Below are 20,331 nucleotides of genomic sequence, written 5' to 3'. Positions count from 1 at the left end.
TTTCTCAAAAGAGCACGTAATGGTTCCACCTCCGTGGCAAAGTTTGGGAAGAATTTACTGTACCACGAGATCAATCCAAGGAACGAACGAAGAGAAGATAAGTCGTGTGGAGTAGGAGCATCGACTATAGCTTCGATGTGAGCAGTATCTGGTAAGATTCCTTCTTTTGAGATCACATGACCCAGGAATTTGAGAGAGGTCTTGTTGAATGTGCATTTCTGCATGTTCAGTGTCAACCCAGCATCTGCCAATTTCTGAATGACAGTGTGAAGGGTTTTGTCATGTTCAATCTGTGAAGCGGCGTAAACTATTATATCGTCCAAATAGTTTCTTACACCTGGAACACCATTTAGAACCGTCTCCATCATTTTCTGGAAAGCTGAATGAGCAGAAGCTAGTCCGTAAGGAACAAGACGAAATCTGAAAAGACCATCATGCGTGATGAAGGCAGTTAAGTCATGGCTGTCAGCATGTAAGGGTAGTTGATGGTAAGCGCATGTTAAATCAATAGTCGAAAATATAGCTGCACCCCTCAACTCACTCAATAGTTCCTCCATATGGGGTAATGGGTGTTTGTCAACTAGTAGTGCTTTGTTCGGTTCACGAAGATCAACACAAAGTCGAATTTTTCCTCCTTTTTTTGCATTGACTACTATTGGCGAAACCCAGGGAGAAGCATCAATTCGCTCGATAATACCTTGATTCAGCAGAGATTGTAGTTCCTCTGAGACTGCATTACGTACAGAAAAGGGAAGTCGACAGAGTTTTTGTTGAACTGGTACCGCATCATCACGAGCTTTGGCCTTATGCATGAAGCCTTTCACACACCCCACGGGCTCAGTATTTGCAACACTGTGGACTGAAGCAGAATTAGTAGAAACAGTAACAGTACAGTCATGGTTGATTGTACATTTCAGTGCTTTAAGCACATCCATGCCTAATAAGGCAGATCCGTTTTTCACAACGTATAGTGGAACGGTAGCAGACACTCCATGCAATGACACATTAGCTGTAAGACATCCTAGAACTGGAATGTGTCCTCTCATGTACGTGACCAATTGGACACTTGGCGCAGACAGTGGAGATGTACTGAAATAATGCCTGTACACAGTCTCTGGCAAAATCGAAACTACAGAGCCTGTATCCACAACAAACTCGGTCTCCATAGACTGCCCTGTGTCAGTAGAAATCTGCACACAACACTTAATCCTGTCATCAAATTTTTCACAGTTCATACTGCATATTTGTACTTCGGGCAGAACTGCGCGAACGGATGATGTCGAACGGCATACTTTCGCAAAATGTCCTGTTTTGCCACATGAATTGCATTTAGCTTTAGATGCTGGACAATCAGATGAGTTGGCCAAGTGCTTATTAGAGCCGCATCTGTAGCAAGCACGCTGTGACGCCGTGTGTTTACTCGGTTTAATTTTAGGTCTATCTTGTGAAGTCGCTTGGTAATGAGAAGTCTTTGAACTCACCGCCTGTACCGGAGCAGTATCTCTAAGTAGATTCACGTTGTGCAACGCATGTTCAATCTGGCACGTAACAGTAACAGCAGCCTCCAACGAAGCGGGCTGATCCAGTAGAAGTTTCTCGCGCACCGTTGTAGCGTACGCTTTCTCGATGAGCTGATCCCGAATCATTTCATCCTCTACTGTACCATAAGCACAATCAACTGCCAATTCTCGTAAGGCTGAAGTGTATTGCGCAATCTTTTCATCCGCGCATTGAGCTCTCTGTCTGAACTGGTGACGTGCAACAACCATGTTGACTTTCGGAATGAAATGCGCTTCCAACGCGGACATTGCGTCATCATAAGTCGTACCCGTATTCGGCAAAGTGTAGAAAATACGTTGTCCTTATGTCCCCAAGCAATGTAAAAGAACTGCGCGTCGTTGAGCCGCCGTCCAGGAGTCTCCTGATGCGTTAATAGCCAGCATGTAGTTCTCGAAGATTTTTTTCCACGTGCAGAAGGGTATCGGTGGATGAGAAGCACATGGCAGAAACGGAGCAGGTGTGGGAAGACTCGCCATCGTCGCCAATTGTTGTATTTTAGTTCAGCAATATGTAAACAGTTCACTTTAGAACAGCAACTTAGAGACAAGGTGAGTAGAATGAATTAACTTCTTTATTTTACACTACTTCACAAACTCATATCAACCATGACTACTCTACTTTTCCTTCCTCTCTTCTTTTCTCTTTTTCTTCTCCGCACTTGAACTCACTAGTGCCCTCTAGTGCAATTACACAGAACACAACACATTTTACAGCATTTTAACTGAATAAGCAAGAAAATCCAAAAGAAGACATGATGTTTTTCTTTTCTCTAAAATAGACCTCTTTCATTACATATCACTGAAGGAGGTAAATTAAAAATTCTTTTCACAGATAAACTTATACAGATAATTACACGAAACATCAAACCAATTGTTGAAATAGTTGGACGAATTTTTCCCAACAGCACAGTTCTCTCCATTGGGATCGTCTACTCTCCAGTTATCAGGTTCACTTTTCTCTGAGTCCCTCGGGTACCAAAACCTTCAAGAGCAGAAACAGATGGTCAGTGTTAAAACCATATTATTCCTTTCGAGAATATATATATATATATATATATATATATATATATATATAAAAAAAAAATAGTTCATGTAAAACAGGGGTTTTCAAACTTTTTGGGGCCATGGACCCTTTATAGGGTAGAACATGTTCCAAGGATCCCCTCAGTTAATGTGGGTGGTTGAGAGTAGTGTTGAGTATGTTATTCTAAAAAGTAATTACTAGTTACTAATTACATCTTCAACAGTATAATTAGATTACTGTACTAATTACTCTCTCTAAAATGTATTGAATTACTTATTACTAATTACTTTCTAAATCCCATATCAACCTCGACCAGTTAAAGGAGAACTTGGTAACTTTTTTAACTTAATACAACTGTCTAGAAATCATTTGGATGGTTGAACAACCTGTTCTGGTGATATTGGTGACTTTCCCCGCTCCCCCCAGCGTTCCCAGGCGGAAAACCAACCTTGCAACTTGGGGACTACCGTCCCGGCAAAATAGTAATTGGAAGTCTCGTGAGAAGCGAGAGCGAGAACGAGAACGAGCGCGAAACACGAATCGCTTTACGGCAATTCAACATAAACACACACGCATGTATGATGTATTACCAGATTACCCACCTCGATAGACATAGCTCCACACGATACAGTTGGCTTTCTCCGATCAAAACAAACGCACATGAGCAGCGGTAGAGAGGGGGAGGAGGCCGCCGCAAGTGAGTTTTTTACGACCGTGTTGTGACATATACGCCCCCCCAAAGCTGGAGGGGGAGCTCGTGGGGAAAACATGCGACAACAAAAGGGAAAATCAGTGAAGAAGTGACTAGAGTTCGCTAGAGTTGCCGAGTTCTCCTTTAAACAATGCAAGGATAGACACAAAACTGCTCTTTCTTTCAAATAAATACTATAAAATTGCATGAATTACGCTTAAATTGACAAAACAATTTAAAGGGAGAAAGTTACTGTCACAATGTCAGTTTGTTCTGATTTCTGTTCTGTGTTTAGTTTATCTGTTAATTAGTTCAGTTCTGTCTTCCTCAGCCCCTGCCTGTTTAGTGTTTGATTGATCATTAGTTTAGTTCAGGTGTGTCTTGTTAATTTACTAATCAGTTCTGTCTATTTAAACCAGGGTTCACCAATCTCGGTCCTGGAGGGCCGCTGTCCTGCAGAGTTTAGCTCCAACCAGCTCCAACACACCTGTTTGAAAGTTTCTAGTATGCCAGTGAGACCTTGATTAGCTGGTTCAGGTGTGTTTAATTGGGGTTGGAGCTAAACTCTTCAGGACAGCGGCCCTCCAGGACTCCAGATTGGTGAACCCTGATTTAAACCCTGTGTTCTGTCTTGTTCTTTGTCTGTTCTGTTTTTTGTACGATTTCGCTTAATAAAAAAAAACTGCTGCACTTAGATCCTGCTTCCTCCGTTGCTGCAACCAATCGTAACAGTTACATAAAAAAAACACTTTTTTAACATCAGACAATGCATTTTGATGTTAATCCCACTATTGTTTTATACAGAACTGTTCTAGTTTATACTAGTGGTTCTCAACTCCAGTCCTCGGGACCCACTGCTCTGCACATTTTGTATGTCTCCCTTATTTAACACACCTGAATCAGATCATCAGCTAGTTAGAAGACTCCATGAACTGAGTGTGTCAGATTAGAGAGACATACAAAATGCGCATAGCAGTGGGTCCCAAGGACAGGAGTTGAGAACCACTGGTTTATACCAGTCCGATCTCGTGGCATTTCATACGTATTTTACAAGGTGGCTAATACGTATGAATTTGTACGAGTGAGGTTGTATGATTTAGCCACCTCATAAAATGCAGATGAATTGCTGTGAGATCGGATTGGTCTATACACAGTATTTGGCTTAATTACATCACACACACAAAGCCTACATATTGTTCAACAAACTATTTAACTTGAGCCAAATAAGTTTTTCTATGTTTGGATGACCTCATTTTAGTTTGAGGATGGATGAATGGCCTGTGATATACAGCTAGAAATGCTAGAACTGATATGTTGTTTGTGTGAGGCGCTGGCGTGATCATTTGTATTGGTAACACTTTATAATAACCGCACGCTATTAATCATTAGTTAAGCATTAGTAAACAGTTAATTCATCATTTATAAAGCATTAATAGACATTAATAAGCAGTTTATAAATACGGCTATAAATGCTTTATTCTTGATTTATAAGCATATCTAATGTGTTTAATAATTGTATTTTCATAGTGTATTAATGACCAAATTATCATTTTTAAATGAAATATTGCATTATTTACAAACCAGTTTTTTAGGTGTTGTCATTGTAAATTAAATAAAGTAAATTCAGGTAGTTATAAAGCATTTGTGAGCTCATCTAAAGTTTGGACTATGTATGCCTTGTAAAGCATTTATAAAGGAGATTTAAAGGTTCACTGATCTTCTAAACAGAAAAAGTAAACAAACAACACAGTGATAAAGAATATAGAAATATTGGTAACACTTTAAAATAATGGTTCATTAGTTAACATTCGTTAACTACCTTAGTTAACATGAACTAAGAATGAACAATACTTATTCAGCATTTATTAATCTTAGTTAACATTAATTTCAACATTTACTAATACGTTATTAAAATCAAAGGTTGTATGTGTTAGCATTAGTTAATGCACTGTGAAATAACATGAACAAACAATGAACAGCTGTATTTCTATTAACTAACATTAACAAAGATTAATAAATACTGCTACAAATGTATTGCTCATTGTTAGTTCATGTTAGTTAATATGTTATCTAATGTTAACTAATGTACCATTATTTTAAAGTGTTACCGAAATATTTAACAGCCTTTAAATCTCCTTTGTAAATGCTTTACAAGGCATAGTCCTCACTTTAGATGAGCTCACAAAAAATATTTAACTGACCACTACTAAATGCTTTATAACTACCTGAATTAACCATGAATTACAGTAGAAATACAAGTTAATAAAGCATTTATTAATACACTAAATAACTATTACTATATGTCTGAATAATAATATCTATTTTAAACAGTTTATTAACCATTTACTTACACTTTCTAAGTGATCTTATGAACCACTGACAACTCCTAAACAACTGCTTTGTAAATAATGTAATACTTAATTTAGAAATGATAAATTGATCATTAATAAAGTATGAAAATACAATTATTAAACACATTATAGATACGTTTATAAATCAAGAATAAAGCATTTATAGCTGTATTTATAAACTGCTTATTAACGTCTTTTAATGATTTATAAATGACGAATTAACTGTTTACTAATGCTTAACTAATGATTAATAGCGTGCGGTTATTATAAAGTGTTACCTTGTGGGGTAGGCCTACACTTTATGATAACGTTCAGTTGTAAATCATTAATAAGTGGTTAGTTAATGATGAACTAATCATTTACAAAACATTCATAAATGATTAGCAAGTGATATACTAACATTTTATGTATGTTTTGTAAATTTCATTACAAGTAATTTACAAGTGATTAGTAAATGATTAACTAATAATTTATGAAACATGACTATGCGTTCATAAATGATTAATAAGTGATATGTTAATTATTTTATGTATGTTTTGTAGATTCAGTTATAAGTCATTTACAATTGATTAGTTAAAGATTAACTAATCATTTACAAAAGACTATGCGTTTCATAAATGTTTAATAAATGATGTTACATTTTTTGTTTTGCTCACATCAGGTGCACAGTGGTTAAAGACTCCATGTGTTTCAGAGAAGACAGCTGTCTATACCCTCACCAGTCAGCACTTACACTGCAGTACACACTACACTACACACTACACTACAGAAGACAGCTGTCTGCACCCTCACCAGTCAGCACTTACACTGCAGTACACACTACACTACACACTACACTACAGAAGACAGCTGTCTATACCCTCACCAGTCAGCACTTACGCTGCAGTACACACTACACTACACACTACACTACAGAAGACAGCTGTCTATACCCTCACCAGTCAGCACTTACACTGCAGTACACACTACACTACACACTACACTACAGAAGACAGCTGTCTGCACCCTCACCAGTCAGCACTTACACTGCAGTACACACTACACTACACACTACACTACAGAAGACAGCTGTCTATACCCTCACCAGTCAGCACTTACGCTGCAGTACACACTACACTACACACTACACTACAGAAGACAGCTGTCTATACCCTCACCAGTCAGCACTTACACTGCAGTACACACTACACTACACACTACACTACAGAAGACAGCTGTCTATACCCTCACCAGTCAGCACTTACGCTGCAGTACACACTACACTACACACTACACTACAGAAGACAGCTGTCTGCACCCTCACCAGTCAGCACTTACACTGCAGTACACACTACAGTGTTCAACACCTGTTATAGATGTGTAAACGCATGAATAAATCATTTACAACCCTTTCTGCATCCCCTAATCTAAAGTGTAATCTATTCATCACTTGTAAATGTGTTACACTTAGCTGTTAAAAATGATCTGTACGTGTATTCAAGGCATTTACAACACATTCTGCACCTTCTAATTGCAACATACATAAAAAAATTAAAAAAACATTATTTACTAAACATTTATGAAATGCATATTCATGTTTTGTAAATGATTAGTTAATCATTTACGAATCACTTGTAAATGACTTAAACAGAATTTACAAAACATACATAAAATGTTAGTATATCACTTGCTAATCATTTATTAATGTTCTGTAAATTATTAGTTCATCATTAACTAACCACTTATTAATGATTTACAACTGAACGTTATTATAAAGTGTTACCGATTAACGAACAATTGCAGACAGAGTTCTTACTGTACTCCAGTTTCAGTGAGAGTTTGGTTATTCACCCAAACCCAGTGTCCTTCAGTGTCCAGATCATTGAGACCAATCCAGTAATGGTCTTTCATTTCAGAGTTCAGAAACGTCTAATAGAGAAAAGACACATAATTCACAATTATTTAAAACTAAAAATTCAGTGGTGAGATGTGATTTTGTAATACAACATTTTTGTATATTGTACCTGTTTATTTGGTGCAAAATTGTGCATTATATTCATCTTACCTGTTCTGGTAGGCTGGTTATGGTCACCAGATCGGCTCCTTTTGAAACACAGAGAGCACGACTGTTTGACCAGGTGAGTTTTTCAGAGCTGAAGAAATACAACTTTCCACCCCAATCTCTCAACTTCATGTCACTGTTCAAAGACTGAGCTGTGAATGCTGAAATAATAATAATAAAAAAAGACATATGAAAATAAAACATTCTTCAGATCATAACAATCTTGAATTCAATCAAAGTTTGGTTTAATGTGCTGAAATATTCAAACTCTTTGTCTAAGCCTGTGTCATGTGTCTAGAAGAGAAATAGCTCACCTTTGTAAAAGAACAGTTGCTCTCTAACTCTGGTGTAGTTGTCTGTGAGCTCTCTCACCATGACTGATACAGAAAGTTATGAACAACATAAAAAAAAAAAAAGAGAGAGTCAAAATCATGTAATTTCTCTTTACAAACGGTTAATGAAATGTTGTAGGCCTATTGGCTGCATTAAATATATTTTACTCACTTGTGCTTTTGGTCTCCTGGGCAGACGGTGGCATTGAAACACTGACATCTGATTAGAGAAAAACAATTGCAGATGTATTTTATTTATTTATATTTATAGTTCAGAAAGCCCTGTTTTTAGCAAAACTGTAGGCTGTTAAGTGAACTGCAGCCAGCAACTACACAATTTCCTCTCAATAATCAGTGGTGAGAAGCAGCAGTTAAGAAAGCATTGTGGATATGATTATAGCAATGTGGATATGTTTGCAATAAAAAAAAAGGGTACCGCTTTAGATTACAGCCCGGAAACTGTGTAATTAAAGCGATTTTACAGTGTTACTTTCGGTAATTATAGTGTATAAAGTACTTGCATGTAAGTATAAGGGAACAATATGTAAAGTTTGGGGAATAAAGGGGTAACAACCAGGAGAATTAAACAAATATTTATAGGCCTACTGTAAGTATTATAGAACTAAGAGGTACATATTCTACTATTATGATACAACAATCTTACATTTGGGAGCAATTTAGCAAGAACATACACTGCATACCTTTTTGTAATAATTGTGTACCAATACTGTATAGGCTTTTTAAAAATTACAGTGCACATATCTATGCATTTATACAGTTATACAGTTTATACAGCAATTTTTTAAAAATACTATTGGTCAAAAAACATTTTCGTAAACTGAAATAAAATAGAAATTTCAACATTAATGAAAAACTAAAACTAAACGAAACTAACAACAGTTACTGAAAAACTAACTGAAACAAAATAATAATTAGCAGAAATAAATAATCGTTTTCGTAATTAATAAGCTCTCCTAAATAAGACTACCGGAAAGTCATTTTTTTCCATTCCACTGCGCTACTTTATTTTTCAATGTATGACCGTTGCGCTCGAGTCTCGCGTCTTCTGCAGCATCACGTGCATGACACGACGCTCTAAAAACGCAGCACTCAAGTTAAAATAAGTTCAACTTTTAAAAGACGCGTATCGAGACTATTAGAATTATTAGAACAGAACTCCCCTCCATGGACACAATCTACACACAGCGCTGTCAGAAAAGAGCAGAGAGAATTATCAGAGACACACTATCCAGCTCACTCCCTGCTCACACACAAAAACTGTACAATCTCAGGTACAGATGAGAGGACAACATTATCACAAATAGAACACGCTTTTATAAGAGCTTTTTACCAGCCACAGTGAGACTCTTGGCCAAAACAAAATGAACTACTGTCTCCAGGGTCTGTGCAATATACCTGTGCATTTTATTTATTTATTTATAACGCAACTTTGCACTATAATATATCATATTATATTATGTTGTCTCTGGGGCCTGTGCAATATGCAATATACTTATGCAATTCATAATGCAAATTTACACTTTTAACGGGTTTTGTGCAATTTACAATGTATATGTTTTATAGATAGATTTATGTCTTCCTTGTGTGTCTTTTTAAACTTGACTTGACTCTCTGAGCAACAACCGCACAAGAGTTCCTATGTGTGCAAGCACAAATGGCAAATACAGTTCTTGAATCTTGAATCTTGAGACCTTGCGCTTTTTCCCCACTGTGCCCGCGTCTTTTTTCCGTTTTTCAAAGCAAAACCACTTTCTGTGTGAACCAGCCCTAAGAAGCAGAAAGTACGGTGGCCGAGAGAGCTCAACGCGCTGCATATGAAGAAAACACATGCAAACAGAAAAAAACGCATGCAAATAGAAAAAAACACATGCAAATAGAAAAAAAACCACCAGCGAATAAGAAAACATCTTCATCAGTTTTACAACTCACGTGCGTCCCAATACTCACAACACAACCAAATACGGAAACGCGCTGCAATTACAGAAACGCGCTGCAAAAGCTCACAACACAACCAAATACAGAAACGCGCTGCAAATAGAACAGAACACAACGGAAATGTTTCCGGGGAACCCAATAAGTGACGGACGGACGGCTCGCGAGCTTTACCAGAGAGACGCGGGCTCTGGCTTTACCTATGCCCTAACGTTACTCTACAGACGGCAGAGCCCTTGAATTGGGCACTTTGGAGTGAGCGGGGCACTTGTGTGCCATTATGTTGATGAAGGGAGCAACGAAAGACAACGTAATTTCCTCATTATTTGGGATGTTCCCATGACAACGCAGCGCGTGTCCATCAGCTGAATAGCTGTTCTTACCAGAAATATAGTATTAATGCTGTTAACATAACTGTTGCAAATAAATATACATTTTATACAACAAAGTTTTTAAAATATGTGTTATATCTTTGTGTGAGTGTCTCAACTTTAAAACTTGCCGTCTCATATTTGGACCTATAGCTACATTCTAACATTTCTTATGAAACTTATAACATAACATGACAAAATGTGTTCAATGTAACTGATGTATAGATTAATGTCTTTTCCTCGTTCTTTTTCTCTATCTTTTTATTTATATATTTATTTTAGTCTTCAGCTCATTGTTCTTTTTAGTATTCTTATGACATTGAACATATCGCAAATACATTTTGTATATTGTATACAAAGTTGTATGTCATAAACGTGTCATCTTTGTATGTTTTGCAAAAAAAAAAAAAAAAAAAAAAAAGTAGACAGCTGTAAGCACGTCCTAGCCGTCCGTCCGTCACTTATTGGGTTCCCCGGAAACATTTCCGTTGTGTTCTGTTCTATTTGCAGCGCGTTTCTGTATTTGGTTGTGTTGTGAACTTTTGCAGCGCGTTTCTGTAATTGCAGCGCGTTTCCGTATTTGGTTGTGTTGTGAGTATTGGGACGCACGTGAGTTGTAAAACTGATGAAGATGTTTTCTTATTCGCTGGTGGTTTTTTTTCTATTTGCATGTGTTTTTTTCTGTTTGCATGCGTTTTTTTCTGTTTGCATGTGTTTTCTTCATTTGCAGCGCGTTGAGCTCTCTCGGCCACCGTAAGAAAGGCCCAAATAAGTATTTCCACCTCATGCAAATGCTGTAGACTTAATTCCAGGGAAGATAACCATCTCATGTGAAACTATGCCTAAACAAGATAGGCCTATACCACACATATTACACAAGATACCACACATATTACACAAGATACCACACTGAGCAGAAAACGGAAAAAACAAATAGCATGTCTATAGCCCAGAAATAGACGTATATTTGTCAGAGTAGAAGTATACTAAATGTCTGGTCTGAAGAGAACATTTGAATATGTGTATAACTATGAGTATATGATTTTAAACAAAGCATAAATGGATCAATACAAGAATAATGTTTGAAAGGATTAATCATAGAAATAAACTTAAAGAATAATCATACGCATATCTTTTTCTTTTTCTTATACACCACGTTTAACAAGATTTCGTTTTTAATATTATTATATAATTTTTACTTTTTAGTTGCATTTGTTTGGTTCTTTGTTCATCCTCAAACAATTATTGTATTTGTATTATTAAGAGGTTTTCACAAGAGTTAAATGTAAACTGAAAACATTAAACTTTGCTGAAATTAAATGTCTTTAACTGGAAGTGTTCTGTTAACTCTGCTGAACTAATTACTAAAACTAAAACTGAAACTAAATATATAAAAACTAAATAGAAATGTGTTCACAAAATAAAAGCTAAACTAAAACTAACAAAACCATTAATGAAACTAACTAAAACTAAACTGAAATGTATAGGAAATTTGAAAATTATATTAAAATAAAAACTAATATAAAAATGCAAAACTATAATAACCTTGGTTCCATGTAGTTACAGGGCATGTGGTTCTTGTTACCCTCTTGTTCCATGTAAGTGTGACATTGCGGGATGTAAATTAAAGTTGTGCTTGTTACCCTCTTGTTCCATGAAGTTACAGGGTTAGTACAATAAAAATACATACACACATTCTAATATCACTGACTCGGAAACCTTTATATGAAAAAAAGCTTATTACAGCTGGTCTGAAGCGATAGTCTACAGTTTAAAAAGTTTAAAATATTGTAATTCGTGCTACTTTCTGTCAAGACTTAAGCATTTGAAATGAATTGTTGATTTTTGGATAAAGGTTTCAGAGTCAGTGATATTAGATTGTGTGTATGTATTTTTATTGTACTTACCTTGTAAACACATGGAACAAGAGGGTAACAAGCATCACTACATGAAACAAGAGTATCTTTCTCCAATATTTAAGCAAAAGTTGCAATAGTTTTAGTTTTCAGTGCACTTTTGTTAAAAAAGATTACTGTATAAATGCATTGATATGTGCACTGTAATTTTTATAAAGCCTATACAGTATTGGTACACCATTATTACAAAAAGGTACGCAGTGTATGTTCTTGCTAAATTGCTCCCAAATGTAAGATTGTTGTATCATAGTAGAATAAGTACCCCTTAGTTCTATAATACTTACAGTATAAATCATTTTTTATTCTCCTGGTTGTTACCCCTTTATTCCCCAAACTTTACATAATGTTCCCTTATACTTATGTAAGTACTTTATAGGTACACTATAATTACAGAAAGTTACACTGTAAAATCGCTTTAATTACTTTCCTGGCTGTAATCTAAAGCATTACAAAAAAAAAGTGATTCGAGTTTTTTTCGATTGCTAAACGAAAGTGGGCACAACTGGAGTCACATGTGCAAAACTCTAACTACAGTCTGCACAGCAGCAGTTCATGTGGACCAAACTCTAGTTCGTTTTTCATTGTTTGAACACAGTTTTCAAAACTCTACACACTTATCCCATGACTTTAACCACAACCTGCACAACACTGTGGATTTACAGCACTTTGTTCAAATGCTAACACACTTCTGTCAAAACTGTGAACCACACATTCAAAACAGAATAGACTTCAGCCTTGTGCCTTTCAAACACTGCTGATTGCAATTTCAGCTGAAAGGCTAAGCAGGTGTCTTGTTTTAGACTTGTTAGTGAACACACACACACACACACACACACACACACACACACACACACACACACACACACATACACACACACACACACACACACACACACACACACACACACACACACACACACACACATATATATATATATATATAGATAGATATTGTTCGAATTACAGTATGTACTTTTAGTTTCTACCTTTTTTTTCTAGACTAGAAAAACAGACTATTGAAGCAAACTGCTAATTTTCATTTACCTTAAAGAATTGTTATGTTCTAAAAATGTAAATAAATCATGTGAAAGAATGTCACTCTTTTCTTTGAAGAAAATATTACTTTGTATGAAGTCACTGAAATTGTTCAAACTGTAAAGATGAAAAGTTTGTATTTTCTGTATTGATGTTTGATGCTAGTGTTTTTACTCTCAGTGTGTTCTGAGTGACAGTGTGTGTTATCTCAGTGAGGGTTGTGCATAGTGTTTGGCTGCACTGAGCCTGTTTTGAGCCATGTGTTAAGAGTTGTGTTGCTTGGAATGAGTTTTGCAGGTGATGTGAACTGTTTAGCTCAGGTGACTGTTGGTAGTGAAGACTGTAGTTAGAGTTTTGCATATGCAGCTCCAGTTTTGCCCACTGTCGCTTAGCAATCGAAAAAAACGAATACATCAAAATTCTTACATATAGCCCCTTTAAGACTATAAACAAGAGCCAGTGAGATCTTCAGTGACAAAAATATGATAGCAAAAACGTCCTTCTTGCAAAGGAACGATTCGAGCGGCGTCTTCTGTTCCTCTTTTAGATAAAAAGCCAAGTCTAACTCGTTCATTGTAGCGGCCAAAGCAGTTTCAAACAACTGGTGTTCATCCATAGCCATCTTGCAATGTTTACTAATGACTTCGACGTCACAGCGCTGTCATCTTCTGTTTAGCTCGCCTCTGGCCCGCCTATATCAGATAACCCGATGTGATTGGTGCAGCTCAGCTGCAAGGGCATATTTAATGAGCATCATTACTCGACGCCAGAGTAACTCACTGAACAAATTCAAATTGTGAGAACTCTGGATTTCCAGGGTAGGTTGAAGCCGGTTGAAGCTCTTAATTTTGAGCTCTTAAAGCGGGGCTCAGTAGTTTCGGGATTTCTTCGCTGTATTCTAGCTTTTTGCTCACAGGTTTCTCTCTAGAGCTCCCCCCACAGCTTCGGAATAGATATTTGACAACACTGTTGTAAAAACTCATTGGCGATTCTCAGATACCAGAGGCTAGTAGATCAACGACATCAAAGCAGATGGGACATTCTTTAAAACGTCTTCTTCATTCGGGTTCGAACAGCGTGAGGGAGCGCAATAATGACAGCATTTTAGCAGATTTCTTTTGGCCGTAAAGCAATTGTTTACATCGCGAGACCTGATATCACGCGATACTTCCTGACGCGGCGGGCTCAAAGTTGCAAGTGAGAATTTTCCGCTCACGGGCACCAGGGGGGTGCGAAACGACCACCATTCAACCCGAAATAAGTAATATAACCATTCCAATGACTCCGAAGCTGTTCAGTTAAGGTAAAAAAGTTACTTAGAGCACCTTTAAAGTGCACGGGTGGGGGAAATCTCGCCTAGGGTGCCAAAAAGGCTAGAAACGGCCCTGAGTATACAAGTAGGATCTGTAGAGCTTGTCGTAGACGAGACCAGACAATGAAGTGAAGGGAATGACGGTTTATATACGGTGTGTTGATGAGGGCGTTCAGGTGATCAGAACTCGGGTGATTGAGACTTGTTTCATCACAGTTTTCACCTGCACAGAACTCAGGTGAGTGGGCGGAGTGTGGTAATCTGGTGCTAATGGCTGGAGTGATGTGCTGCGTCTCAATTCGCCTACTTGTACTATGCCCTAAAAGTATGTAGGCTACTCTTTTTGTGAAGAAAAAGTAGATACTTTTGAGTGTGTAGTAGAAGAGTAGACAAGCTTTGGGACATACTATCACGTCATATAAAATCCGTCTTTAACGGTTGCTCTCTGTCACGCAAACTGTGACGCAAACTGACCTGTCAATCATCTTGTCAAAGATAAAATCCTCCACATTTCATTTCCTATCAGTAGCACGTTGATCTGCAGTCGCGGGTCTTTCATGCGGAGACTCTCCTCATATTAATGCATAACGGATCTTTATAAAAGTCAACATTGTTATTGCAGATGAAATATAACACGGATAACATTAAATATCAAATACTTGTTTCTTATTGGCCAAACAATATTTAATTCAAGTTCATCTATAGACGAATCCGACGAGCGTTCTGTGTAGGCTGCCATCTTGTGGCGACGCCATTACTGAGCTGTTACTAGTATGAACAAACCTCCGTGATAACGCACCCTCGATGACAGCTACAGCCAGGCAGTGTGACTTGTTGGGTTGATGATGTTAGACAGTGGGCTCCAGTCACAGATGAAGGTACAAACGATCTTACAGATTATTTATGAAAATAGCTTGGCAATAACTATGCTAGCTAGGCTAGCTAACGAGGAAACTATAAAAAGATCTGTCCATTTGGCAACAATAAATAAATGAATATCAAATAAACGAATTCATGTTTTTCATTTGTGACCATTATTTATCTCATTTTCACATTTCAAAAGGAAAGGGTGGTACAGCTAACTGCTAGCGTTGTTGGTTCTCAGAGTGAGAGTCACAGTCAAGCAAATCAAACATTAACAACAGACATAAATGTTACTACTGCCCCAACGCGCCCCTTCGGTTGTTTTAAAGGTATTCAAGAGTATTTTCTCCTTCGCCTGGCATCCGATGATCAACAAAAATGCCAACTACAGGTCACTGATAGAGGGTCAAAATGATCTGAGCTCCGGATGGTTTGGTTAGCTAAATAATGCACACTCTACCAGATGATAAACACATAACGTTAGTTCTAAAAGGACCTGTCCGATTTTCACAGACCATTAACAACACTCATACTGTACAAATAACTCGGCAGAGGAAGAATAGGAAAGTTGTAGATGTAACGTTAGTGACAGTCGTAAATCGCGGGCTGTTTATTCCAGTGGACGCAACCAAACCAATAGGAGGCAATGGCGCAACGCTACCCAGCAACAGCTCAGTAATGGCGCCCGCTTACTTCCTCTAGTTTCGCCGGATTCGTCTATACGATTATGACAGTCCCAGTTTTTAACTCTCTGGTACTTGTCTAAGAGCTCTCTCTCAGAGTCTGATGCAGAAGACACTAATAAACAAATCAGAGGTTGTTTTAGTCTATAAAAGCCCGCTGGTGCCTCTTTTTTAAGCAGCTTTATATCTGTCAAGTGTTAACAATTGCAACCCACAGGAAATAAATCAGTAAGCTGTACCATAACTCTTGTATATGTGTATAACTGCCTTAAATGTGGCTGTTATCATCAGAGCAAAGCTCAAATAGAGCAAGAATTATACTCACACATGAACCCCAGAACACTCAGACCTCCAAGAGCCAAAACAAGAGAGACACCGAGGACGATCAGAAGAACTTTAGTCCGCTTTGAGGAAGTAACTTGATTCCCTGTGATTAGAAATCAAATGTGATGACTGAATTCCAGCATGATTCAATAGTACAACGGTGATTATTTTATTAAATATTTAATTGGCAGAATAGTTTGGCTTGAAAACAGTCACAGTTCCTTTTAACATTAAAACAAACATTGTTATTTTTCTGTTTAAAAAAGGCTGAATATGCAATCTTTATTAGGCCTGGGGGGCACCTAAAACAAATTATTATAATTGTGGCCACAATATATATATATATATATATATATATATATATGTATATATATATATATATAATTTTATTATTATTATTTTCATCTACTTGTCATTTGATGGGCTCCGTCCAAATTGTTGAAGTAATTAAAAAGATGTATGCATTATACCAATAGAGCATAAATATATCTATAGTCAAACAAATATATGCAAAAAAAAAAAAAAAAAAAAAAAAAACAAACAAAAAACATATAGTTGCTTTATACTGAGAATGAGAAAGCAGTGTGTGATGGGAACTAAACACACAAATAAATATGCAGGAAGTTACAAAAACCTCAGACTCAGTGATCACAGAAACACATCTTAAAGGAGAACTCCGGTCAATCATTTTTTTGTACATTTGGAGTGCTGTCAATGCAGAGAACAACGACAAAAATCGGTGTTGCCTACACAGTGTTATCCTCTTTTTAAAATTTGCACCCTGTTGACTTAAATGGGGCAAGTTTTAAACCTGCTTTTAGCCTCTTAACATCCTTGATGTGTCATTACAAGCAGGGGTGCCGCCAGAAATTCTGGGCCCTATGGAAACCAAAATTTCTGGGCCCCCTACATTTTTTACAGATAAAATTTAACCCAATAAACATGCCCTGTATACTTTAAAAAAAGATACTTAGCACATTGCGTAGTTAAAATGTCTAAAGATGAGTACAAAGCCTACAAAAACAAGAAAAAAAAATATTTGTATAAGTCAAACACACGTAATAACCATATTATTTCTATTGGCCTATTTAGTTTTCATAATATAAAATATTAAAATATCTATTTTGTAAACTCCTTATAGCCAATGGTTACTACAGACACATGTTTTATTCAGTTTTTTATATTATTTTTTTTCTGGGGCATTTTATTCATATTAAGAACGTCACTTCACAGAACACACGACACACACGGCAAACTGATTTTCTGATTTTTGAAGCGTATAGATTACTTTTTTGTTTTGTAAAGTTATCATCATGTGGCGAACACAGTAGAGAAGACGTGTTGAGAGGCTTCAATCTTCGTGAAGTTTCGCGCTCAGGCTCACCTTGTTCGGCCTAAGGTCCTTGTACACGGAATCCGAAATTTTCGCATGCGTTTTTTCGTATCCGTCATTCTGTGGCTCTAAACTGTCAAAACACCATTCAAACCCTTGTTACGGATGCGAAAAACGCCGAAAATCGAACCCTATCCGATTTTTTCGGAGGCAGTGTGCAAGTGTGATTGACATAACGTGAGGTTGTATTTATTTTTTAACGTGCTAAAATATCGGACGCGAATTTCGCACGGGGGGAGAAGGAGGACGTGGGTGTGCAGCAGCCGCTGAATCTGTGTAGAGCTATTTTTTACAGTCTATGGTGTTGAGAGACATGATAACCCAGAGATGTTATTATTGTTGGATGTAAATCATAATTCAGTAATTATTTTACTAAGCTAGCTAGATAAAAGCAGGTCATGTAGCAACAAAAATAAGTAACTCTGAAAGTTTTGGAATACAGGAATAGGGCAAGCTACCTTTCTTTTTGGATAACTGTGTGACATACTGTCGACTTCGGCGTTCTCTGTCTTCACTTTCCTTTCCTTTTTTGATGCCCTAACTTTTGATGTGACATGCCTGCGTGTGTCACTGCCTGCGCTGCATCATAGCAAGTGCAATAAGCAAGAGACGTTACACTAGCGATCGTAGCTCGGACAGCGCAGGTGGAATGAACCATTGTAAGGGGGAGGGGTGTGACTGAAACAGTAAATACATTATTTGTTTTTTAAATATTAAATCTATGGTCAAAACGGACAAAATACACATTTAGTGCATGAGGGGCCCTAGCACATTTAATGTATGTATAAAAAAGAGAAAATAAATAAGAAAAGAAAAAGGGGGTCTGCTCTTCTGCAGGCCCTAAATCAGCCTGGGCCCTTAGAATCGTCCTAACCTTCCACCCCTTTACGGCGCCCTTGATTACAAGTGCACAGGTCATGTGAGTGATTCCTTCAGAGTGAACACGGTGAATCTGACTGCAGTAGATGTGCAAGATTTGAATAAAAATGAAGTTAATTCGGCCAGCACACATACCAGTATTTTTTTCCTGTTTTCGGTCGAAGTCCATAGTAGTCGATTGTCGAGTTCACGCGCGTGATCATAAGCAACAGTGGAGAACTCGACAATCGACTACTGTGGACTTCGACCGAAAACAGGAAAAAAGCAGGTTTAAAACTTGCCCCGTTGAAGTCAACAGGGTGCAAATTTTAAAAAGAGGATAACACGGTGTAGGCAACACCGATTTTTGTCGTTGTTCTCTGTACTGACAGCACTCCAAATTTACAAAAAAATGAGCTCAATGTTAAAATTGACCGGAGTTCTCCTTTAACATTAGATTGTTTTGTGCTGTTGCTACGGTGAATGCCTTTTGTTTCTGTTTATTGTTTTGAGTTTTCACAATAAATCGAGTCCCAGTCAAGCCGACCCTGTCTTCTCCCTTCAAAACATGGAACCTCATCACATATGTCCTGCATTTGTGGATGATTTCATTTGCTAAATTTGATAAAAGTTCTCTGTAGCAGTCACACCTGTGTGTGTGTGTGTGTGTGTGTGTGTGTGTGTCTGTGTGCATGCATTATCTCACCCCTTCATCTGTGTTCTGCATTTGTGGCTGATTTGTGTGTGTGTGTGTGTGTGTGTGTGTGTGTGTGAGTGAGCATGTCTGTTCTACATTGCTAGTACCAGGCCTTCATTTCTGTGTAAAAAAAATCAGATTTATGCTGCATTTTACCTTTTTTTTTCTTTTACTTTTTTTTTTTTATATATATATATATATATACTTTTCCCATTCTTTTTCAATGTGGGGTCATTTTGACCCCAGACACCAAGAGTGTGATTTTTTTTTTTTTTTTTTTTTTTTTTTTTTTTTTACATACCTTCAGAACAACCTAATCAAGCTGTTTTTTGTGTGTATGTATAGATAGATAATGTAGAAAAAGTCACAAAATCTTATGCCACTGAGATGAAGGGAACCATGTTATTTTAACTAAGGAATAGTCGATCGGGATCATATTGACTCCACACACAATATGAAGGTTAAATGACAGAGTTGACAGCTTTTGATTCCCAGGGAACACATTAATGGATAAAATGTATACATTGAATGTAATATAAGCCGCTTTGGACAAAAGCATCTGACAAATGTGTAATTGTTGAATGAACATAAAAAACCTTACACAGTAACTGCAGTGCTAAATCTTAGAAATAGAAATTCTAATGAATACTGATGATATCCCCAGCCTTACCTTTGTATTGAGAGCGTTTTTCATCTGAAGAAAGATTGAAATCAGAATTTTGATAGACTGAATCCATTTCATGAGCCTGACAGAAGACGTGTCCGCTGAGACTTCAGTTCTGCTCGAGTTTGTTCAGAATAAGGAAGTCACATAAAATGTCATTATACAGACAGGAAATAATGAAGTAATGAGTCTGAAGAACACATCTAGCAACTAATATTTAGACAGCCGAAACGTTTGTATTAGTTTTTATCTCCTGCTTTAAC

The 20,331-nt window shown here is 37.1% G+C and overlaps 1 protein-coding gene across 1 annotated transcript; it reads right to left on the bottom strand.

The window, feature by feature from the left end:
* Positions 1 to 2,113: 2,113 nt before the first annotated feature.
* Positions 2,114 to 20,201, bottom strand: LOC307163619 (C-type lectin domain family 4 member F-like). Its single transcript, XM_079879744.1, has 7 exons — positions 20,075 to 20,201; positions 16,458 to 16,559; positions 8,171 to 8,218; positions 7,981 to 8,043; positions 7,670 to 7,827; positions 7,421 to 7,533; positions 2,114 to 2,541 (listed from the first exon to the last, which is right to left on the bottom strand). Exons 1-7 carry the CDS (start codon positions 20,139 to 20,141, stop codon positions 2,373 to 2,375), a joined length of 720 nt encoding a protein of 239 aa, XP_079735870.1. The 5' UTR covers positions 20,142 to 20,201; the 3' UTR covers positions 2,114 to 2,372.
* Between the last annotated feature and the right edge of the window lie 130 nt (positions 20,202 to 20,331).

Source organism: Squalius cephalus (assembly GCF_949319135.1).
Source record: "Squalius cephalus genome assembly, chromosome: 8".
Classification (NCBI taxonomy): domain Eukaryota; kingdom Metazoa; phylum Chordata; class Actinopteri; order Cypriniformes; family Leuciscidae; genus Squalius; species Squalius cephalus.
This window is presented reverse-complemented; position numbering and strand designations above follow the sequence as displayed.